The following is a 25,293-nucleotide window of genomic DNA, read 5'->3' on the forward strand; positions in this document are numbered from 1 at the left end:
CCCGCCGAGCCCGGCGCCCCCGCCCGCGCCCCCCCGCCCCGGCTCCCGGCGAGCCCGGCCGCGCCTGACGTGGACCATTAACTTGGAGCTGCCGCTCGTCCCCTTTCCTCCCTGACAGGCGAGCGAGCGGCGGTGCAGGAGACGCGCCGCGGGCTGCTGGGGAGATGCCTCCTCGCCAGGAGGGCGCCTCTGGGAAGACCACCACCGCGGGGGCGGCAAAGTTTCAGGGCAGCTGAGGAGCCCTCCCGCAGCCCTTCCAGCCCTGTCAACCCCTGGCTATGGAGGGCGGACTCTAAAATGAATCCCGACCTGGACACCGGCCACAACACATCAGCACCTGCCCACTGGGGAGAGTTGAAAAATGCCAACTTCACTGGCCCCAACCAGACCTCCAACAACTCCAGACTGCCCCAGCTGGACATCACCAGGGCCATCTCCGTGGGCATGGTGCTGGGCGCCTTTATCATCTTTGCCATCGTGGGCAACATCTTAGTCATCTTGTCTGTGGCCTGCAACCGTCACCTTCGGACACCCACCAACTACTTCATCGTCAACCTGGCCATCGCTGACCTGCTGCTGAGCTTCACCGTGCTGCCCTTCTCGGCCGCCCTGGAGGTGCTGGGCTACTGGGTGCTGGGCCGGATCTTCTGTGACATCTGGGCCGCCGTGGACGTCCTGTGCTGCACCGCCTCCATCCTGAGCCTATGCGCCATCTCCATCGATCGCTACATTGGGGTGCGCCACTCTCTGCAGTACCCCACGCTAGTCACCCGAAGGAAAGCCATCTTGGCGCTCCTCAGTGTGTGGGTCTTGTCCACAGTCATCTCCATCGGGCCTCTCCTTGGGTGGAAGGAGCCAGCCCCCAATGATGACAAGGAATGCGGGGTCACTGAAGAACCCTTCTACGCGCTCTTCTCCTCGCTGGGCTCCTTCTACATCCCTCTGGCCGTCATCCTGGTCATGTACTGCCGCGTCTACATCGTTGCCAAGAGGACCACCAAGAACCTGGAGGCCGGAGTCATGAGGGAGATGTCGAACTCCAAGGAGCTGACCCTGAGGATCCACTCCAAGAACTTTCACGAGGACACCCTCAGCAGTACCAAGGCCAAGGGCCACAACCCCAGGAGCTCCATAGCTGTCAAACTTTTTAAGTTCTCCAGGGAAAAGAAAGCAGCCAAGACCTTGGGCATAGTGGTCGGGATGTTCATCTTGTGTTGGCTACCCTTCTTCATCGCTCTACCACTTGGTAAGTTGGGGACTAGTGGAGGGGCCCCGGGCATTTTCCAAACTTGGCTTTACTGATTGATGAGCTTACCATGAAGTTCTTTTGTAGGTTTTATTTTTTTATGCAGTCTGTATGTGTTTGGAGATTGGAGAATATTGTTTGTTCTGCAAAGGCTTTGCAGATTGGGTAGCTGGCTAAGAATCAGCTCAGGTGTTAGTGGAACACACTAAGGTACTAGTCACTTGAAATAGAGCCACGGGAGGAAAATCTGGTATGCGGAATAACTCATTCAGCAGCCTCAGTTTAATCATTAAAAAGGCCACTGGGCTCGACATCACACCAGCGTTGTTTCAGTAGTAATCATGTGTCGGCTAAGGCAGCGTCACGAATGCAGCATACAAAGTAGTTTGTAGTTACCGCAGACGCTGCATTGGGAGAGCAGGGAGGCAGCTCGTACACAGAAAGGCAGTTTTCATTCAGCATTTCCAGGGCGCTTTGCAGAGAGCCCCACACCTCTCAAGAGCTTTGCAGAGGCTGCGTTCTCCCCCTCCTCCCTCCACGGCTTGCTGTCACCTCAGTGCACTCCCTTCATTATGAGTTAATAAGAGCATTTTACAGCCACCCAGCCCCGACTCGCTTTTAAGTTATCTAAAGCCTGAGATTTGAAAGAGAAGGAAGATGACCTGAGGATCACACGTTTTCAGTTTTTACCCAAAAATGTTCCTAACTCTGGCAATTTATGAAATGACCAGAATTAAATTAGAGTCATCCCTCACCATTAGCTGCCAGACACCAAATCCTGCTAGGGTGAAATTGAGACCTTCCCCTCCTATAAAAACATGCCCACCTTTTCTTCCGTGGTCCTACTGAGTTGTTTAAAAGGCTACCTGATTGATTTCTTCTAAGGAAGGAGAGGTCTGGTTAAGAGGCAAAGCTAGAGGACAGTGTGACATGCTATCCACATGTCTTGCGAAACACTTGTTCCCTTCTCTGAGGCACTGATCTGCTTTGATTTCTTCTCCTATCTCTGGGAGACACTCCAGAAAAATGAATGGAGGGAGGTGATCACGGCAAAGTCATGTGCCATGGTATCAGAAGACGTAACAGCTGCTACATGACATGGACCACACACACCTGCAGTCACACCAGGGGCTCACTTAGAACCCTACACGGCCAAATTCCTCAAGTACCTAAAATTCTGAAGACACACTGCTTTCAAGAGAGAGAGGCAAATGGAAAGAAAGCAAAAACTGACATCAGGAGTTTCCGTTTTAAAAAAATTGAGGAAAAAAGCTATTTAACCTACCCTCCACATTATCATTTCTAAGGCCAGCTAATGCCCATCAGAAATGTTTTCAGTGTGTAAGTGGAAAGGGTTAAGCTCTGTCCACTCCCTCCCTGCACCAGGAATGATCACATCCCTCTGCAGAGAAGCTTTCTTTTCTTTCCCAAGGTCCCAGGGTCCTTTGCAGGCTTGTTGGGTTAAAGTGGATGACAGTTCACACTGCATTGGGCCATGCAAAGATCGTGGTTGTATGTGGAAGTGATTTGGCCACTTATCATTAGCTAAGCAACCTTGGGTAAATGACCACTCTTCTTTGAGCCTCAGTTTCTTCATCTGCAAAATAGGCCTAATTACAATTTGATCCATGGGGTTTACACTAACGCATGGGAAGGACTTAACACTGTGTCTGGTGCACAGCAAATGATCAAGGAAAGTTAGCTCTTAGTACTACAAACCCAACCTCAGTTACCCCTCAGTTGTAACTGTGTGTTTTCTCTTACTCTATTCATTTGCCAACCTCACACCTGTTACTAAAGCCTCAGAAGAGACTTGGGCCTTTCTTCCTTCAGCTCCTGCCCACCGGCCTGCAAGCCTATGACCAGAGAGAGTATCCTCAGGAAGGAGCAGGCCCTCAGCAGGATGCAGGGATGAATGAAAGGTGCAGGTTCTCACTTCAGGGGGCAAGGGAAACAGCTCCAAATAGGTGAAGAGGCTGCCCGCATGTTGAAATGAAAAGAGAACTGCCCTGGGCGTCAGGAGCAATCTAGTTTTCATTAGAGCTTTGCCATCAATTAGATCTGTGACTTTAGGCTTGTTGCTTTACCTCTGTGGGCTTCAGAGCCCACTTCCAGAGAACTACAGGGTTGGACTAGATCAAGGGCTCTCAATAATAAGGTTCAGAATCATCTGTGGAACCTGATAGACATTTAGCTTCTGAGGCCCAACCCACAGAGAATCTGACTCAGTAGACCTGATGGATCCCATGAGTCCCCGTGTTTAACCAGCCCACCAGGTGATTCTGAAAAGATGGCCCACCTACCAGGCTTTGAGAGCCACGGTGGGACAACTTCTCAGCTCCCTTCAGGCTCTAGCCGCCTGGAGGCCGTGGTTTTAAATGCTGCAACACCTAGCCCTTCCCCACCAGGCGGTGGTGCAAGACGGTGTGGCTTCTCTCTGGCCCTGCTCTGCAGGACGCCCTCAGTTTCTTCTCACTCTCACTCTCTTCATTTCCCACTTTCTCCTGATGCCTTTCTGAGGTCTTATCCCCCTATCATCTCAGGTCCTTGGCTTCCACACCACAGAAAGTGAGACGCTCTTGCCACCATGATGCTCTCAGAGACAGTTTCTCCTCTTCTTGCTGTGAAAACTTTCTGACCATCCATGTCAGTATCTTCCAGAGATGTCCCAGTGAGCTGTCCCTAAACCGACCCCACCCACATCCTTCCCCCTCTGGATACCCAAGCCTTAGCAGATGAGGCTTTGGGTTTGGGATGGACTCTGAAAGGTACACAAGAGCTTCAGACAGAGAAGGTGCTTAATTAACGTGTTCTTAATAATTCAGCAAGAGCATCCAATCAAACCCAAGATGTGGGCTTCTACTTCCTCTGAGTTCAAATAACACTCTAATAAAGGTAGCGTGATGTAAAACAATAACTCCTTTGGAATCTGAAGAAGGTTCCAAATTCTAAATTTTCCATGAAAGGCTTTCTACTCATAAGGAGAGAAAACAGATCTGGGGAAACAGTGGTTGGCAAACACAAGTGTAGGTCGGAGTAACTTCCAATTGGTGATAGACTTCCAGGGGCCTGGATGGCAGGAGATTTTCATAGCTGTGTTTGTCTTCTCCGTGGGAGAGGAGGGTTGGGATTCCTCTTAGGAAGGAGGGAAAATAACCATGTCCCCTACAGGGTCCTGGTTAGGGGCCCCATTTGTTTACCTTCCTCCCTTATTTTTATTTTTGGAAGCAGGGCTGGGCTGCCTGCAGAGCAGGGCCTCATATCTCCTGTGGAGCCCTCCCCACCTGTAACACCCTCCCTATCTCCTCCCCACCCTTTCCCTGTGGCCTCAGACCAAGTTGGGCCAGGGACCAGCTCTCACTTACTCAGCAGCAGGGATGGACTCCACCAAACAAGGACCTCTTTATTCAGCTCCTGGAATCAGGCCATGGGGGGGGGGGGGGGGCAGGAAGTAATTGGAATATAATATAGCAGCATTTCTACTCATTGGGTCATGTGCAAGATGTCCAAGGAATCTTCCGCTGCCCGGCATTATAATGAAGGCTGGCTCCCACCCGCCTAGGGAAGGCCTGGCCAAGATCTTAAGAAGTGGTTGGGCTATTGAGGGAGGTGCATTGCATGGAGGGGGAAGGATAGGGTGAGGGGGGAATAGCAGGAAGTGCTGGGCAGCCAACTGGTAACTGGGCTTAGCGCGTTGTTTAGAAAACACTGGAACCTTGCCTTGCTCCAAATCTTCCATCTTTTAAAATGCTGAAAGGCCCCAGGAAGCCGTTATTGAACTAACCGCTCTCCCCTCCAAATAATTGAAGGTCCATTTCAAAGAAACAGTTGTGCTCTCTATAGTACTAGAACCAAATAGGAATTCCTCTCGCCATTGACTTGCTTCTCCAGTCCTCTCATTCAGAGTGGGGCTGATGAATCCTCACCTCCCACGAGGGCACAAGGGCCTGTGAGGGTCTCAGAGATCACTCAGGACAGAGCCTCCCCACAGACACTCACTAATCCTCCAGCTCAGAGGTTTCAAAACACAGGGATTTGAGTTGCTTACAAGGAAAGCAGCTGGTTGAGAAATTTTCACACACAGGGGAATCCTTCCTGGAAGAGAGAAACCCTGTGGAAGGAAAATACATTCAGCCATTAAAGAAAGCATTCATAAAGATTTCCTAAAGCATCTGGTAAGTGCTAGGCACTGTATTAATTGCTGGGTTGCTGGGCCAAAAACAAACATGGCTCCTGCCTGCAGGAGGCTTACAGCCAAGTGATATCATATTATCATGGAGCACAGCCTATAAGCCAGACATTCTGCTAGGCCCTCTGCAGACATTGTCTCATTAATCCTCACCACTACCCTGACAGGGGAGAGTAATTGCTCCCTCTCTGCAGATGAATCTACGGCAGCTCAGAGAGGCTAGTCTTCTTGTTCAAGGTCACACAGCAAGTGACTGATGGTACCAGGAGTTGAATCCAGACCTGTTGGAACAGGCACATACCTGTTCCACTGCACCCAGATGTCTGGCATTTTTGCTGTCTGGTCCCAACCTACTCTCATAGCAAATGTTCTTCAGGAACCCCAGAGCCACCTGTCAAAGCTGGTTGTTGTACTTCTGTTATAGAGCCCTACCTTTCTCCCACTCCCCACATACCCCTGAAAAAAAATGCACCTATAAAATGTCAAGGAAGTTCATCCAACACCCTAACCCAGGGCTAGCTTTTCTCCACACTTCCTGCGCTCTGTCGGCTGTGGGTTTCTCAAGGTTGGGGCTTTCATCACCCTGGCCAGGAGGAAAAAGTGGGGCCTTGCCCTTCCTCTGGGGTTCTAGCTCTACATCTTTAATCATTCATTCATTCATTCGTTCATTTCCCTGAGTAAGTTTGTATTTATTGCATGCCTACTATGTCCAGGCATTGTGCTAGAGGTACAGTGATGAGCGAAACAGCTATGTTCCATGTTCTCACAGGACTTAGTTCTAGTATGAAACACAGATAATTTGAAAAACACATGCATACAAATAAACAGGAATGCAAACTGTGATAAGTGATTTGAAGAAAGGGGGTGAGATGATATTAGAAGTCTATAGTGGAAATCAGTATGCTGTAGGGGTCCCTGAGTGACATTTAGGGAGAGTCCTGAACGGTTTGGAGGAGCTGACTCAGTGAAGGGGCCAGGCAGAAGAAGAGGGGTGTAGGCAGAAGGAAGGGCACGACTGCAAGTCCTGAGGCAGGAGCTGGTAGGAAACTAAGAGCCTGGAGAACAGAGGAGAGGCAGGTGCAACTGCAGGCTGGAGGTGTGGGCAGAGACCAGGCCATGCAGGAACTTTTAAGCCACATTAAGAACTTTAGATTTTATCTTAAGTTGTATTGACCACTACTAAAGGGTTTGAAGCAGACGAGATAGAATCTGAATTATGTCTTTAAAAGACAAATCAGGCCACCATGTAAAACACATACCAGAGACGGGGTAGTTAGGAGGCCACAATCCCAGTGAGAACTGGTGGTGGCTTAGACCAAGCTGGAGATGGAGAGAAGTGGACAGGTTCAGGGACTTGGGGATGGGTTGGTCATGATGCAGCAGGGTTAGTGAGAGCAAGAAACGTGTCTGGAATAACCCTGAGGTTTCCGGGTGAGGGAGGTACCTTTTGTTGAGATGGGGAAGATAGGAGATGGTGGCATGAAACACACAGCCAAGAAAATTCCTCCCAGGATCTTCTTCCAACCCCATTCATGAGGGCCCATAAGACACCATGCTAGGAAGGATCTGCCGGACATTTTTATGAGTTGAGTGGTCAGAATGTCACAACACAAAAGCCAGAGAACTATGATCAACAGCTAACCTAGCTGCTCGTCAGAAACATCAGACAATGGGGGCTGTTTTAAAAAGTATACGCCATTGGACACCACCCTCCCCACAGACTTATTGTATCAGAATCTCTCCTGATGGGGTTGAGAGTCTTGATTTCTAACAAGTTCCTGCAGGTGAATCTTATGCAGTTAGCATCGACAGCACCAGTCCTCCCCACACCTGGGAACTTCTGGAATTAGCACCCCCTGGAGAACCCAGAAAGCTTGATTAAGCCTCCCCTGGTATGACCAGAAGCATCCCCATCCTGCCGAGGCCCTTGGACCAGTCCACCTGGTGGAAGACAGGAAGGCTGGCAGGAGGGAAGGTGAATTCTTTAAACTAGAGCCTCCTGGAGAAGAGGAGGGAAATGAGCACTGTGGAAGCAGCGTCTTCAGTGTAGTGAGTGCGCTATTCTCAAAGCCCCTCTGCAGAGCAACAGCCCTGTGTTTATAGGTGAGGGAACAAGAGTTCAGAGGAGTTTGGTAACTTGCCCAAGGTCACACAGCTAGTAAATGGTAGTCTATCAAACTCCATTCAATAAACATTCATTATGTCATTCCTTTTGTAATTACAGTGCTTCACAAACATTTGTCTGACGCCTGGTGCCCATGGGTGATAAAAATTTTTACTGCTCATGACAAAATGAGGAAAAAATTAGAAAAATTTTGTGTTTTTCCAAATGTATTCAATATAAAATGACTATCCTTTTATTCTAAAAACTATGTCCTTTCTATTTTGGGACACTGAAATAGCATTTTTTGATGGAACTATGATAATTTTTGATGGAACGATGGTAATAAGTGGTGGTGATAGTCATTGTGTGTGTGTGTGTATGTGTATGTATGTGTGGGTGTTTAATGTCTTACTTGCAAAATAAAATGTTGGTAACTCTATGTCCCCTCCAAAAAATATATTTTGAAATTTTACTAGTCTCCTAAAGCCTTGGAATCATGGGAGACACCATGGTGGGTGGACACAGTAAATATTTGTAGGGAGAATCAAGGAGAGCAGGAGGAAAACAGGATGGAAAGCAGAAAAGGAAGGAGGGAATGGATAACGTTAGCCTTGCTTTGCCGTGAGATTCAGAGACTGGGCATGGGGCGCAGAGGACGGAGAGGCGATGTGTGAAGGTCATGCTTGTCAGGTGCAACAGGATGAGGAGCCATTTGTGGAGGCACCCAGTCCTGCTGGGGCAAAACAGACCACAGCCAAGCCAGCGGGCCGTGTGGAGCTGTGACGACATCACAGATGGGCCTCTTAAGATCTGTAATGCAGGAGATGCCTTTACCTGAGTATGTGTATGGCTCATAAAAATAACCGATGGCCTCCAGGCCACACTGGGAAATTGCTTTCCACCATTTCTGCAGGGTGTTCCCACAGCCACTGTGCTCCCGACCACGTCCGATAATAATACTAACAGCTACCATTTATTAGGCCGGCTCACTGTGCTGCACCAGGCTGGGGGTGCTTTCTATGCATTCTCTCACTCCCCTCCAGAGGCTTCAGAAGGGGGCACTGGAATTGTCTCCTGGCACTCCTCGGGCCACCCAGCAGATTAGCAACAGAACCTGGATTGTATGTAGGCAACCGGGTAGTGCTAAACTGTTCATCACGAGGGAGACCCTAGGGGTGGAGCTCTGAGCCAGCTCCTGGAAGCCCAAGAAGGAACTAGGGAAACCAGAGCCTGTTCCGAGAAGGAGCAAAGGAAAGATAAGGGGCTGCCTAAGGTTCAGCCACCAAGAGGCACCGTATCCTGGTGAGAACATAGAGAATATAAAAATAGTTGGGTCTTCTTTCCCCTGGCAAAAGAAGTCAAAATTTCTCTTTTATTATGGATACTCCAGACTTTTTTCAGCTTCACAAATTATTATTGGTAATATCACATAACATTTTTAAGATTTTTATGAAATTTGGGAAAATATAAAATTTGGAAGACTTTTTCCCAGTTTAGTTGCTGGCTGCATACATTTCAGACCTGGATTCGCCTCCACCACCCACATCTGTGTGGTCCCAGCACCACAGGACTCTCCTGTGAGGGACCAGTCTCTGGTCCTACCTCTCCAGGTCACAAGGCTGGGTGAGTCAGCATCGTGGACGAGAGAATTTCTAGAAGCTGTTTGTCCAACGTGCCCTAATTCTGGCTGGTGATAACGTAGTTATTGAGAAAGGAGAAACTACAAACCATATACTTGTATTCAACAGAACCCAAATAAAATACATCTTAAATCTCAGCTAGTTCCCCAAAATGCCCATGGCCCCTATACTAATACCCACATGCAGGTAATAGATCTTACTATTGAGAACTTTACAAAATCATATAATCATGAGAAAACAGTACTGGGCTCCCTCCTAGGGCCTTGGAGAGCCCCCTAAGGCTAAGTAGGTTCCCCTTGTCCACACCCAAACACCATAGGATGGCTCCCTCTAGCAACCTCATGGCTGATGGGCTCCCATCTCCTCTCCAAGCTGTGACCTTCTCATAAACAGTGACCACATTTTTCCTCTCTGCCTAACACGGGTGCTCACAAAACTAAAAGAATGAGTGAAGGCACAGCACTGTGAGTTTGGCAGAATTACGAGCATACTTTAACTCAAATAGAATTACTTGCCATTTCACAAATATAGCTCATATTTTCCTTCCCCTGTGTCTTTGTTCATACTGTTCCCTCTGCCGGAAATGCTCTTCCTGTACCCTCTGCATATCCAAATCCTGCCTACCTGTAAACCCCCAGTTCTGTGGACACCTCTCTCATGGTCTTTCCTGGCTCCTACTCCCTTCCCTGGCAGTGGTCACTCCACTGATACCCTATGGTACTTGTCACACTTGTCCATGGGGATCAGGACTGATATGCACACCTTTAACAGAGTTAGCTGACTGCAAACCTCTGGAGGGCAGAGTCCAGGTTTGACACATCTTGTCCCCCAGCCCAGAGACATGTACCTAGGTGACTCTCAGTAAATATAGCAGTTGAAGCTGTGATTTGGTGTGTGCCTGACTTTTGACCCTCCCAACAGCTCATCAGATAGATATTAGCGTTGCTCCCATTTTCTAAAAGGAAATGGGCTTAGAGGGGTAAGTGACGTGTCCCGTTCCTTGAAACCACCACCCGCACATTGAAAGGAGCCTGAGATGGGGGAGGAGAGAGAACCTGGTACCCACAACTACAACAGTCCAGGGAAAGATTAATAATGGGAGAGTGAAACGAACATCAATTTAAGGAGAAAAGATGCAACTTTCACGTGTGTGTGTTTTGTGGGAAACAGAGGAGTTATCGTAAACGTTGGTTTGACCTTTCTTAACCTTCAGTTAATTTACCCTGGTTACACGAGTGAATGACCGGGCTGGGACCTGAGTCGGTGGCTGGCTGACCCTATATACTTAGCAAAGGAGGAAATGAAGGAATGGGTCCATTTCAGCACAAGGCAAATCGTGTGATCAGAATGATGAGTGTCTCGGGAACGTAGGGGAGACAGAAAGAAGGGGGGCTGAGGCAACAATTGCGGGGAGGAGAAGGAAGCAAGCTGTGTCTTAAGGACTTGTAAGGCTGGAGTGACTGTAGGGGGAGGGCATCTCACCCGTCCATCACCCCCCTCCTGGCATGACAGAGCGTGAGTCAGCCCAGGGGACAGTCCTTGCTGGCGGCCTTGTGTTCTTAGGACTCTGTCAACAGCACACTCGTGACCACATCTACTCTCAGCACATCTGAGCCCCCTTTGAACACTCAAGTGCCCCTCTCTGGTGTGAGCACACAAATTGTGCTATAAAAGTTGCACCAATAAGCAGTACAGGCCAAAATGTTCAGAAACAGAATGTTCTAGCACATGCAAGTGGACCATTCCTCACACAGCCCCATTTAACTTTTTCATAATGTGGGCCCACAGCGACTTGTTCCCCTGAAGTTGGGATGCATTTGGGGCTTGGCTTTGCACGCTTTTTGAAATTCTTTAAAATAGAGTTTCCTGTCAGGCTAGCACGCATCGCTTAGAGGCTGAGCTCAGCACCCTGGCCCGGCCCCAGGAGGTTAAATTGGGACCAAGGACAAGCCGGGCTCGCTGTCACTCACAGGCACCGGCCACAGGCATCACAGCGCCAGCATGGAGCTGGGCAGAGATCCGGGGAGGCAGCTGGTGGACGTTCCACCAGCTGGAACAAAAAAATTTACACCTCCAATTTATATATTCAGGCCATAAATCGCCGCTGGCAGCAAGAGAAAGTGGAAGGGCCCCTCTTTCTGCTTGCAGGTACACCGTCACAGTGTCCCCTTTGACTCCGTGTCCCCAACCCTTCAGAATCTACCTTAAGACAAGGGTTCTATGGGCCCCTTTGGCAATCTGGTGAAGCCCCTTTGCACAGCAGACTTAAAATAAGAGGCATAGGATTTCAAGGAAAACCAATTAGGTTGAACTAGTTATTTATAATGTTGAAATGGTAAATTTATTACAGAGTAAAACAGTGTTATTTGTTATTAACATATTAAATAAACAAGATCTAGCAGCAGGTCAAATAAATAACTTCTATAATCTTAAAGTAGTGACTAGTGGAAATATTTCAGGATATCTGCTACAATGTAATGCGATATCATAAATCTGATTTCCGTTGGTGAAAAATCCTGCTAATCCTACTGTGGCTTGTTGCCTACATTCCTATCAAAGGAAATGCTAACTTTCAGCTGAAGGTTAGTTTTGTTTTGTTTTTTAAAAAGGTAATTTTTCCCATCCAAGTTATGGACCCCCAGAATAAGAACCCTGCCTCCCAACATTATAAATATGTACTTCAGGCCATGAGGTTTTCTCTATTTTTTTATTTGCAAAAATACAGTCTTGACAAAGACAATAGTGTGGTGACGGCCTTGGGGCGTGCGGGTAGATGTGGGTTGGAAGGAGGGGGATATCTGTAATACTTTCAACAATAAAGATAAATTTTTTAAAAAATACAGTCTTAGGGCCACATCTTAGGACGATGCCATCGTGCTTTGTAACTATTTTGCATGACTACTTATAGTGATTTTAGTTTCTTTACTAAAAAATAATGCATACACTTATTTAAATCAGAAAGAAAAAAAGCAACAGAAACAATTCTGCTATCACCAGACCCCAGGTCCACTGCCATTCCGCATCCTGTTTTTTCCTCCAGAAGCAAACACTGTTACCAGATTATTTGTGTATGCTCCCTGAAATACTCTATTTAGGTATTTGTAAACATGCATATGCAAGTGTGTGTATATATTTGAGTGTGTATGTGTATGGAATGTGTGTGTTTACACCCTGTTTATTTTTACAAATGGTATTTTATAAACACTACAGTGAAGGTTACATTTCACATTCAACAGCATATCTTGGACATAGCTCTCTGTCAGAATGTTTAGTTACTGCTTTCCTTTTTGTGGCTGTATAGTAATCCATTTTATGGAGTATTCTATTTTACATACCAATTTCCCAGTTCATTGGCACTTAGGCTATTTTTAACCTTTTACTACGATAAACAATGTTGCAATGAATACTTTTTTATATATGTGTCCACGTATTCAGGATAAATTCATAGAAATGGAAGCACTGGGGCAAGGAATATTTGATATTTTAGGTTTAATACAGTCAATTTTACTAAATAAGGGATTTAAAATATTGTAAAATGTAAAATGTTAAAATACAAAGGTTGGATCTATATCTACTAAGCTGTCATTTAGGAGGATTGCTCATGATATTTATGCTAAAAAAGTAAGTCATAGAGTAATATGTAATCAATCCATTCTTAAAAGCTATTAACTTAGTCACCTTAGGGGGTAAAATGGAGTGAGCAGGGGTAAATTAACTTTTTCTATTTACCTCTGCATTATTTCACGTGTTACGATGAGCAAATATTCTATTTGTGACTAAGAAAATGTGAAAGGATATAAATTGAGTTTCAATAGAATTATAATGGGGACTATTACATTTTTATCATTTTAGAAGGAAAAAAATCAGTGACCAAAAAAGAAAAGATTATTTGTCCATAGTCATTTTTAATCTTGACATACATGTAATATAATTTTAATTGATTAAAACACACACACATATGTCCTGCTATGTGATCACCAGCTCACTATAAATTACTGTGACACCTTCTTCTGCTGGGTACAGCCCTGCCTATTCCCCCAGTTCAAAAACATATTGTTTGTTGATTTATATTTTTAATGAGAAGAATCTTCTCTCTTGGTAGCAAAAAAATAATTCACACACAACAGCAAACTATAAAATAGAAAGGAAAAGTCACCCATAATCCTACCATTTATATAACCATGTTTAATATTTTCCTATGGAACTTTCCAGAATTTTCCGTGTGTGTGCATATACATAAACCGGATCACCTAGTGTTTCTATAACTAAGCATCAAGTGTGAGTTTCTTGACATTTCAATAAATCCGAATCTTTTCTTTTTCGTTTCTTTTTCACATCTTTTTAATGCTGCCTTGCATTCCATGATAGAAGGAATCATAATGTGCTTAACCAAACCACTTATTACAACCCATTTATGTAAATAGGTGAGACATACACAAGGTATCATATCCACAAGACCCAAGTGTAGAATGAAAGGAATGTCCCTCTCACTTCATTGGCCCCCAGCCATCCAATATCACCCCCACTGAGAGACAACTACTATTACCAGCTTCTTGCATATCCTTTCAGAGGTATTCTATGCATACAAAAATATATTTATATGTTCTTGTTTAATGGCGATAACACTATAAACACTATTTTGCACCTTGCGTTTTTCACTACATAATGTATCTTGACAATCTTTTCAATATAAATAGAGCAACCTCATTATTTTTAATAGCTGCATAGTATCCCATTGTAATTTTTTCAAATAGATCTTTTTTGAAAGATACTCATGTTGTTTCAAATTATTTGTTATACTGGAGCAAATGTTTTTTTAAATTTATCTTTATTGTTGAAAGAATTACAGATGTCCCCTTTTTCCCCCCATTGACCCCTCAACCCGCTCCCACCCCTATCCCAGGCCTTCACCACACTATTGTCCATGGGTTATGCATATATGTATATAAATTCTTTAGTTAATCTCTTCCCACCCGTGCCTCTCCCCTTCCCTCTGAGATTCATCAGTCTGTTGCATGCTTCCATGTCTCTGGATCTATTTTGTTCGTCAGTTTATTTTGTTCATTAGCTTCCACATATAAGTGAGATAATGTGATACTTGTCTTTCTCTGACTGGCTTATTTCATTTAGCATAGTACTCTCCAAGTCCCACCATGCTATCCAAAGGATAAGAGATCTTTTTTTACAGCTGCATAGTATTCCATTGCAAGCATTTTTGTACATACCTCATTTCTTATATTATCTGTAAGATAAAATTCTGGAAGAGGACTATTCTGAGTTAACTTTTTTATTTTTATAAATATTGCCAAAATGTCCTCCATAGAGATTTGCATTTCTATAACGAACATTTGAGAGTGCCCACACATTCACTGGGAATGTGTCGTCAAACTTTTAATCTTTGCCAACTTGATGGGTGAAATGTTTGTGAATGAGGTTAAGCATCTTTCCATATGTTTAAGATGATCCATCGCCTCTTGATGCACATTTGTTTTGAGTTTTCAGCTGTGACAGATATTCTTACACATTTTTAACATTTTCATGCACCCGCCCCTTAGGATCTCCTTAAAGTCCATTTTGAATGGCTAGATCAGATATATATTGTCAAATAGCCCTCTGGGAAGGGTGTAGCAATTCACACTCCAATAAGCATGCCTCGGCATAGGGGAAGAACCGCTGTTTATACTGACAGCTCCTCATTGCCTGAGGCCCGAGACGTTTCAGGCATCTGCATGACAAGTCACCTTCCCCTCAGACATGGTAAGATGGCTGGGAAGCTTCAAAATCTTCCACCTGATTTGGTGTCAGCTTCCCAAGTTCAAGGCTAGCAAACTGCCCTCTTGGAATATAACACCGTGTCCATCAGGGGAGCCGGAGCAGGCAGCAGCCTCGGAATGTGTGTATTTTACCCTGGATCTGAGAACAAAAAGCAGTCACCCACGGTGTGCAAACGCATTTGATCTTCCTCAGGGCTGCCAGGCCCACCACGGTCCACACCAGTGGTTCAAGCCTCGGAGGCTGACGTCCCAATTGAAAACCATAACAATGTAAAAGAAAACGCTGGAAAACAGTGAGTTTGCGGCATTCAGAGGATGAGTTCATAAGTAAGGATTCCTTTCGGCATCCAAGCTTGCCCCACCCCACCGTGGGGGCCTGTGCGGATCCAGGGAACGCAGTGCACGGCCTATATTTAGACAAGGGCATGGCAACTGCACCATGTTTTAGTTGAAAATTTTAAATTGGCTCTGGAAGATGCCAGCCTCACGAATTAAAAATTGAATTGAGCACCACTGTTCAAGAAGCAGGGAGATGGCCCATTGAGCAGATCCTGCCAGGGAAGGCGGCTTTTCAAGAGATAGTCAACGGGCCCTAGTCTGTCAGGGGCATAATTTAATGCTGACCTTGAATGGCTGCCCTGGAAGGAAAGGCAGAGTTATTTTCAGACTGTACTAAATCTAGAGGTGTTGGAACCAACATCTAGGACAAGGCAGGAACGGGGTGAACTTTGACCCACTGCCACTGGGTCTGGAGATCAAGTCGATGCTAAACCAGGGGCCTGGGATCAAACAGAGATTCTCAAAACCTGACCAGAAAAGCCTTTGCTGCCACCTGTCTCTGTCACTGCCATCCACCCCCTATCCAGTGAAGAGGCTGGCACCTTCCCTCCTCTGGGACATCCTTGTTAGCCCTTCATGACTCCTGTGTGAGTGGCAGCTTAGAGTACTAGAAAGAACAGGGGCCTAGAAATCAGACAAACCCAGGGCCGAAGTCCTGGCTCTGCAGTTCATCTCTCTAAGCCTCAGTTAATTAATCTGTAAAATGGGGCTGAAATCATCTGCTCATAGGATCATAGTGGGGAGTAAATAAGAAAATGGGACTCAGCCAGGTGCCAAATGCAACTAAATATTTCATAAACATCCACTGTTAATGTATGTGAAGCCTCTAAAATACTATTGACTTCAGAAGTGATATTTGATAAGTATCTGATATCGTGATTATGACTAATTCTATGAATGGGCTATATCTTTTGGGGAAATAAAAATTGGACCAATTCCTTCTCATTAAAAGGTTAGGGGGTCCCTCTGTTAAGAAAGACAAAAATAAAAAAAAACTAAGAGTGCTGAGTGTGATGGTCACATGCTCAGAAAGTATCAGAAGACTTTAACCTACATTTCTACTCATATTTCTTCTTTTTATTTTTATTTTTTTAATTTTTATTTAAAATATTACAAATTCCCTTTATCTCCCCAATGACCCATTCCACCCTGTCCCACCCCCCTCTCCAGTCCCCCTCCCACCATTGTCCGTGTCCTTGAGTCGTGCATATATGCATATAAATTCTTTGGTTACTCTCTCCCCATCCACCCACCCTCCTCCCTCCCTCTGACATTCGTCAGTCTCACCTGTGCTTCCATGTCATTGAATCTATTGTTTCTCCTTCTTAAAATTATTTTGGTATTTAATTATATCTCTGTCATTTCAAAAAAAACCCAAAAAATAATTTAAGAGACCAAAGATTCCTCCATCCAGATTTTACAAATGTTGATATGTGCCTAAATTTGCCACATATCTTTTCTTCCTTCTAAGAAATAAAATGTTCCAAATACATCTAAAGCCCCACTTCTCTCCTCAGTCATCCCTCTCCTCAGAGGCAACCAGCAGGATGCATGTGATTAAATGGACTCTCTCCTCCATACCTTCTTAAGTGTGGACTCTCAGAAACAAGGAGAAGAGTGGTCAAGACTGAGGCCCTGGGTTATGTCAGCCCTGAGTTCAAATCCTGATCCTGCTCCCCTACTAGCTGTGGTCTTGGCAGATTGCTCAACCTGCCTTTCTTCCTTGTCTACCTCTCTGCAATGGGACAAATCATACTTCACTGGGTAACTGTGAGAGTGAAATAAGATTACTCATGTAAAGCAATGGTTATCAGCCAGGTGTGACACACACACACACACACACACCCCGCCAGGGGACATTTGGCAATGTCAGGAGACAGTTTTGATTGTCACATCTGGGGTGTGCTACTAGCATTTAGTGGGAGAAACCAGAGACACAGCTGAACATCCTACAGTGCAGAGGGCAGCCCCGCACAACAAAGAATTATCTGGCTCAAGATGTCAATGGCACCGAAGTAGGGGAACTCTAATGTAAAGCGTGTGGTCACTATTTCATAAGAGCTCAAAAATTTTGTCCCATAAGCATAACAAAATATAATTTTTTTATTTATAAGACATAATGCTAGACACTTTCACATATGTTATTATCTCACTAGTATCCAGTGAGTTGCCTCTGGTTAAAAAAAAAAAAAAAAGATGGAAGGCAGGCACTGTTGATTCTGCATCTCGGAGAATATCTATCCTATTCATTAAATCAGTGATAAACTTATTAAAAATGTAAAATTTCAGGCTGTTAGATTAATTGGGAGCTGTTACTCAGAGCCCAACCCTCCTTGCTCTCTGTGAAGGACGAATCGTATCAGCACTTTCAGCCACAAAATTGGTTCATCTAAACCACAAATATCCCTTCAACCTAAGCAGGCCCAGGGACTGGCATGGCAAAAAATAAATAAGGCATCGTAATTAAGTGAACATTTTTGGCCCCTGTTTGCGTGGAAAGGCTCAAGAAATCACAGAAGCAGGGTGGAAAGTGGGGAAAAGGAGAGAGGCCAGAGCCCTGCTTCTCTGAATCACCCCAGGCTCGGTGGACTGAGTGTTCTGCTCATGGCCGTCTCAGAGGTCGAAGCCACTGTCCGTGGTGGCCAGAGGGCACCCACTACGAGTGCCCTTATCCAGTGGGTCTCCAACTATGGTCCCCAACTCAGCAGCATCAAAATTGCCCAGGAGCTTGTTAGAGATGACAAATTCTTGGGCTCCACCCCAGACCTACTGAATCAGAAACTGGGGTGCACCCCAGGCAGTCTGGGTTCTCCCAAGCCCTAAATCTGATTCTGATGCAAATTCAAGTCTAAGAACCATTTACCCAACAAGACCAGACCCCGCATCCCTGTGGCCCGTCTCCTGTTGCCCGTGGCCCTCCCGCTGACGCCGTGCAGCTCACCAGTACTGGCTCAGAGGGTAGGAGCCCCTACTTGCCTGCGCTCTGCTGAGGCTGAATGCTTGACTGGTACCCTTTAGCTTTCCAACCAGAATATGAGAGAGAGAGACCATTATCCCTCTTCCCAGGTGGGAACATCACAGCTGAGAGAGCTTGACCGGCTTGCCTAGGGCTATACCTGCGGAAAACGGGACCAGGATCTAAGTCTGGGTCAGCCTGATGCCGATGCAGTCCTCGTAAGGATCACGTCACACTGCCCATGGATGACAAAGAGAGACAGACCACAAACAGGTCAGCCCTGCTGGGGCCAAACTGTGAGCCCTGCCAGGTTTCTCAGTGCCCTTCCGTCACCTGCCCCGGGATTCACCTTCCCACAGGTAGTCCCCTCTGGGTGTGTAACCACCAGTGTCCTAATACTGCCCCCTAGAGGCTAAGGCTTCCGACACTGCAACCCTCTCCTAGCCTTTGCCTGAAGTCCTGGGACTTCAAATCACCACTGTCCCTCTTCCTGGCTGTGTGACTTTGCAGCTGACTCAACCTCTCTGTGCTCCTGTTTCATATCTGTAAATAAGTTATAATAATACATTTATATCAAGGTTGCCTAGAGCATGAAATGGGGTAACAAACATGAAAATATCTCTCCCAGTGTCTGGTGCGTAGCAGAAACTAGTTAACTTTTAGGTTCTTCCCATTTCCTCTACACACCAACTGTCAAAACTGCTCAATCCAGGATTGATTCTCTTGAAGTCTCATTTATTGGCCATAATAGTAGCTAATATAATGAGCTACTCCTCACCAAGGTTTTAATTCATAATAATGGCTTTCTGTGTTTGCTTCCAAAATACCATTGACATTTCAACCAGGGGCCCTTAGTCCTCAGAATTGTGCGGATTGGGAGTGATTAATGGTGGGAAGATAGAGGAATATGAACGGCCAATGGGGAGCCTTTCCCCTCCCTTCATACCGCTCCAGCACAACTCCAGTGGGCAGGAATCCCAGAGAAATGGAAAATGAGATTTAAGGAAGAAATACATGCCTTCAAGGTTGCACCTGGCTTTAAAGAGGAAAAAAACATGAATTACAAACATTTGAATATCACAGTATCTGGGAGCAATGCAAAAAAGCAGTGAAATCAAACACTAACGGGTCGTTTGCCAACATTTAATACAATTGTTTGTGATCTGCGTACTTGAATGTAATAAAGCTTCATTAAAAAATAGTTATAACAACTAATAAGACCCTAATTAAATTAGCTTTCACTGGGCAAGCTGCTCTGAGGTCCTAATTAAGTTACTTGCTGCCACTGGCGTAGCCTGAAAACAAAAGAGGATACTGTCCTGTCTTCAGTGATGCCTGGAGAGCCAGGTCCCTGGCTTCGTGCAGGAAATGGTGAGAGGCTCTAAACTTGGGGGGCAGCCAGTCCATGACTATCTTAGCTCCCCCAAAATCATGGTGTGTGGCCAGAGTGGAATACCTTAATAGTTCCTACTGGTCTTAGGAGCCAGCCAGTCTTAAAGATGGAAAGGGCATTTAGAGATGAACATTCCACAAATTTCATTTGATAAAAGAGGAAACGGGCCATGAGAAAGTGACTTATCTAAGATCCCCCAGCAAAGAGCAGTGTCCCCTTCCCCCAGTCTTCACTGTGGCCTGGAATAAACCATAACTCGAGCTGCTGGATGGATTTTCATTTGGGGAAAGAGAGAAACAAAAAGTGCTCAAGTCCCAGAGGCTCTTGTCTTTGAAGCCGTGTGTGTGTGTGTGTGTGTGTGTGTAGAGTGGTTCAGTCCCAGGTAAACTGCTGACCTGTTTACAGTGTGGTTTGAGCTCTCTCCAAACCTGTCTTGGCATTGCTGCCATAATGACCTTCCTAAAACACAAATCTGGTCACCTCAGGATCCCGCCCAACTTCCCGCAGGGCAACTTCTGAATTCCTGCACGTGGCAGGAAAGTCTCTTCACAAATGGGCTTCAACCTACCTTATCCCTCACACCTGAGCTTTGTGCTCAGCAAACTGGAATCCCAGGGCTCTGACCCTGATGCGCAGTGCAACCTTGGGCAAATTACTGAATCTCTCTCAGCTTCCACTTTCTGCCTATAAAATGGGGGTGACATCTTACTTATCAGGCTACTAGGAGAATTAAATGGCAGGAAAGCATATAAGCCACACACGTGACCCACACAGGAGCAGTCTCCCTTTCCTGAGCACACCTGGCTCGTTCATGTCCTAAGCCTTTGCACACACTGTTCCCTCTGCCTGCAGCCCCCTCACCCTCTTCTCTGCATCATGAATTCTCCCAATTCAAATATCCAGTGCAAGGGTCATTTCCCCTTTGCAGCCTCCCACGGCTCCCCAGGCAAAGGCTACTCCTCTCCTGTGCTTGCTCTACCCTCCCTCCATCCCCATCAGAAGGCTGTCCCACTGGACTGGAAGGGACTTTTGATGCCCATCCCCCCCAGGAGACAAGGTCTTACCTCGCACAGGCCTGGCACACAGTGAGAACTCAGTGCCAAAACATCATCATAGGAACTATGAGGAGGAACTGTGAGGAAGGAACATGATTGGTTCCAATTTCATTTCTGCTTCTGTCCCCAAAACTGAAATAGAAATCAATTTTGTGTACACACACAACACACGCACACACACATACACACAAGATATTAGAACAGTACCTGTGTTCATTATTTTCTGCCCATGCTTCTCTGTAGTGAACACAGTTTGCTTTTGTAGGAAGAAACAAAACAATAGGGACAGTTCCCTAAAACCGAGTGAGCTGGAAGCACAGAGGAGATACACAAAGTGTCAATTTTCCAAACACATCCCTGAAAAAGTGTACACAATGTGTGATTAACAAATAATTTTTAAAGCTCTTTATTAAAATAAAAGCATACAGTGAGTGAATCTCTGTAGGAGACGAAGAGAACTAGACTAAAGAGCAAGTCTGAAAGATAAACTACCTAAAGGTAATCAGATACTTTGTTAACAGTGCTCCTATCGTCTCCTACGGAAAACAAACTTCAACTTGCCTAGCCCCGAACCCTGTAGGGCTGCAACTACCCCCACGGGGCTCTTTCCTCGGAAAACCTGGCTAAAAGACCCCAGACCTGAAGGTCCCTAACTCCCTTGCTCCGACCTGATTAAAAGTTGTTAGTTGGATGACTTCCTGCCTGTGTCACCTGTCATCACCTCCCACAAACCAGATCTATCCAGGTAACTCCTGGAAATTCTTTTATGCTTCCTGTAGCCTGTCCTCTGCTGAGATGACTGGGGACACTGCCTGTGACCTACTTAGGGGAATTTTGTTCCCAGGGGTAAGAAAAAAGAAGAGATTTGCTTTTCATTTGATTTTTCCCTCTTTTTTTTTTCCAATCTTTTCTTCCCCAGATCACAAGAAGAATAAAATAAAAGGTAAAATGCAAAGGAACACAATGGAACACTTCTCATTTTGTAGCTAAAATCTGTGATGATTTCTTTCCAACCGGTGTATTATTACCCGGGTGACTGGCTGACGGCCACAGTTGGCTCCCGTTCTCTCTCTCTGACTCTCGCTCCCCACTTCTATTTTTCTGGGTTCCCTCTTCCTTTCAAGTCAGCTACTTATCCTTCAGCGGGGTTCTTTCCCAAGATTTGCTCGTTTATTTACACTGACACCCTTCCGAGATGACTCTACCTCTGTGAACTTCCTAAAGCAGACAGGCCCTGTTCCCTCCGAGCCTTTCGAGCAGGTTTCCTAACAAGGTGCCCCTAAAGACACAGGTTTGCTCAGGATGCCCCAGGAACAAGTGGCCCGTTCGTTCCAGCGGGAGCCTTGCAGGCAGCTGTCTCGCTAGCCGCCGCCTCCTGGCCTGAGGGCCCTGCTCCTGTGTCTTGTGTCTTGCATGTCCCACTGTGGTGTGGTGTCCTGCTGGCTGCCCATTCTAGATACAGATTCCATCTGCCCTGCCTTTTGAAGAATGATCGAAGTAGCACAAGGTCTCTGTTAACCAGTCAATAATTATACCACGCAGAGAAGGTCTAACACTTAGCCAAAGACACATCAGGATAATGTGGGGAGGCCTGGTCTCTCGACACACCGCGTTACAATTTTGTCATAATAAAACATGATCGCCTGCTCATGATGAATGAGCCAGAGGCCTCTGGTTGGTATAAGATGAACAAAGCCTTGCATTTGGCACCCAGGGAGCATAGCCACCTTTTGTACAATGTGCTGGGCACCGTGTCAATGCCTCACATCTGTCATCTCCCGTAACCTTTGCAACAACCCTGGGGGTGTGGGGGTGGGGAGGAGAGGCTTGTAATCAGTCTAATTTTACAGATATGGAAATTGAAGTTCAGAGATTGAGAGACTTATAAAGATCACACAGCCAGACATCTATTAAGTACCTATGACGTGTTGGGCATTTTTTAGGCACTGCTGACACAAGAGTGAACAAAACAGAAGCAAAGTTTCCACCTTCGTAAAGCTTTCAGTCTTGGGGGGTGGGCAAGGAACAAGTGGTACCTATATACATGGACAATATGCCATCAAATCATTCTAAATACTATAGAAGTAATTAAACGAGGCGGTGTGCTAGAGAGGGACCGGGTGGTGAAGACCGTGGAAAAGCACAACAATGCTGAGAGGGGAGGGTTCCTGAAGACCACAGACTGAAGCTTGAGTGCCTAGAAGGAGCCAGCCATGCAGGGACCTGGGGTAAAAGCACTGCAGGCAGCAAAGCAGCGAATGCAAAGGGCCCTGGTGCAGGGTTGTACTTGGCATGGCTGAGCAGGAAGAATGGCAGGAGGAGTGCTGGAGTGAAGCAAGGTGACAGGTGATGTCAGAAAGAAAGATAGCTTGGACATTGTGTGCAGCCTTGTAGGTCAGGATGAAGAGTGTAGAGATTTCACTGAGTGTAATACGAAGTCACTGGAGGGCTTTGGAAAGGGAAATAATAGAACCTGATTTACGTTCTTTAAAGACCTGTGTGGGTAAACAGAGAATGGATTGTAGAGGCTAGAGTGGAGTCAAGGAGGCCACTCGGGAGGCTGTAGCAGTGGTCCAGCAGAGAGGTGATGGGGGCTTGGGGTTGCACTCTGTTCTTACATAGAAAAATCTAGACCATTCAGGGAAGAGTACGGTCTAGGATTTACGGAGAACTCACCACCTTTCTGAACAAGTTGACATGAAACATCTTCAGGCCTTGTCCCATCCTACTGAACATGTGTGTGTGCAAAGTGTGTGCCCCTTATTTCCCTTTAAACTTTTTATTAAAACACGATTTTCGTTCAGAAAAGTGTACCAATCATAAGGGGAAGGCCCTATCAGTTTTCACAAAGTGAACACATCCCTGTAAGCAGCCCCTGGAACAAGAAAGAAAAGATTACACACCCACCCCCCAACGCTCCCCTCATGCCCCCTCTAGTCAGTCTCTAGAGTCCCAGTGTGTCTTGCCAGAATGACATTCTGTAAATAATTTTGCTCCGTCTGGCTTAACCCATGACCCCTTTTTCTAAACTGAAAGTCACATGCCCTCTGCAATCAGAGATGCTCTTACACCACCAGCCAAGAAGATGCGAGCTTTGCATTCCGCAATGCGTGTAATGAAAGCAACAGGATCTTCGCATTAAAGATTATAGAATAGTATCGAATATGCTTTTTTCAGACTTGACATATGGTGCAAATTCTGGAAAGACTATAATGCTTTGTCTGGAAGTACAGTCTAGAAATCCAGTGGCACAGAATAACAACATGATGTCAGGGCTTTTTTCAGGGGGCAAGACACTGGCAGAGAACTAATGTTTACTGAGCATTTATTATGTCCCTGGCCCTGAGCTAGGTGTTTTAGTATGTTATCTGATTTAATCTTGACAACCCTTTAATGGTGGTAGCATTCTCTCCAATGTACAAATAAGAAATCCAAGGCTCGAAAAGATAAAATAATTGGCCCAAGTTCTCAGCTCGGAAGTGACAAGAGCTGAACTTGGAACCAGCACTGTCTGCCCCTGTATCTCCTGCTCATTTCCCTCAATGAAAGCAGCCTCTCTCGTGCTTTTCTCCCTTTGATCTATACTAAGTGCGTTGAAAATGTTGGTCTCAACATTTGGCTGCTGCAATAAGCCGCATTTCTTCTAATGGCTTCCCTTCTACATTCTTTTTTAATACACTGACTTTCAAATTAACGGCAAAGCTATTCATAAATGAAATAGGGCACCTGGCTATAACTTTGCTTCTTTCCAGAAAGCAATGGCTCTGCAAGCCTGATGGAGCTTAATGCTTGCTGTAAATCCAGGAAAGACATGAATGAGCACAATTTAAATCACCCAACCCAGGAGTCTGGCCATGCAAGGGACACGGGAGCCACATTGCATCACCATGTTATCGGTTACTGAGAAAAGAACCAGCAATTAGCAAAGCAATCTAGATTAACCATGTTAACATCTCTGGGGGAGTGATTCATGTTCCCCGGCTTTCTGGAAGCCCTTCCGAGCCCGAGCTGTCCCTCCCTGGGTGCTTTGGCTTTGCGTCACGGAGGGAATTGATTTGATCAGTTACATTGCCGCTGCCTAATTAGTAAGCATGGCCACACTTGTCCATCAGTCTCACAGAGATTAAACCTGGGACCCTGACTGCAGACCGATTTTTGTAGCTGACAGTCGCTGTTCCTTTCATCCCCTGTCCATACCGAGTTCCCCAGGACTGCGGGCAGGTTTCCAATGTCGGATAGCTGGGCCTCCTGCATTGCAACACGGGCTGTCTCGTGAGGTTAAGAACCCCGCTTCTCTGCGCCTGCCAGGTGCTATACCCTTCGCAAAGCACTTCGGCCCTCACCCTTTTGTTTGTTTCCCTTTATCTCAAGAAGGACAGAAGGTACCGCTTTCCTTTTAGACATGCAGAGGGGAACCTTCAGAGAGATGGTTACTCAGAGCCTCAGAGTGTTTCTCAATTCAGATTAGTCACCCTTTTTTAAAAAAACTAACTTTTATTGGGTTGGCTTTGTCTTATTGCTACAAGTTATATGTGGTTGTTGTAGGAAATTTAGAAGATACAGAGAATCAAAAAGAAGGTCATAAAAAGCCATCCCT

The 25,293-nt window shown here is 45.8% G+C and overlaps 1 protein-coding gene across 1 annotated transcript in view; it reads left to right on the plus strand.

Annotated features, from left to right (window-relative positions):
• Positions 1-297: 297 nt before the first annotated feature.
• ADRA1B (adrenoceptor alpha 1B) overlaps positions 298-25,293 on the plus strand; it is a 40,309-nt gene continuing 15,313 nt past the window's right edge. Inside the window, exon 1 of the mRNA XM_087816095.1 lies at positions 298-1,246. Coding sequence (XP_087672221.1) covers positions 298-1,246 — 949 coding nt within the window. The remainder of the gene's footprint in view (positions 1,247-25,293) is intronic.

Source organism: Miniopterus natalensis, chromosome 4, assembly GCF_054644295.1.
Source record: "Miniopterus natalensis isolate mMinNat1 chromosome 4, mMinNat1.hap1, whole genome shotgun sequence".
In the NCBI taxonomy this organism is placed as follows: Eukaryota; Metazoa; Chordata; class Mammalia; order Chiroptera; family Miniopteridae; genus Miniopterus; species Miniopterus natalensis.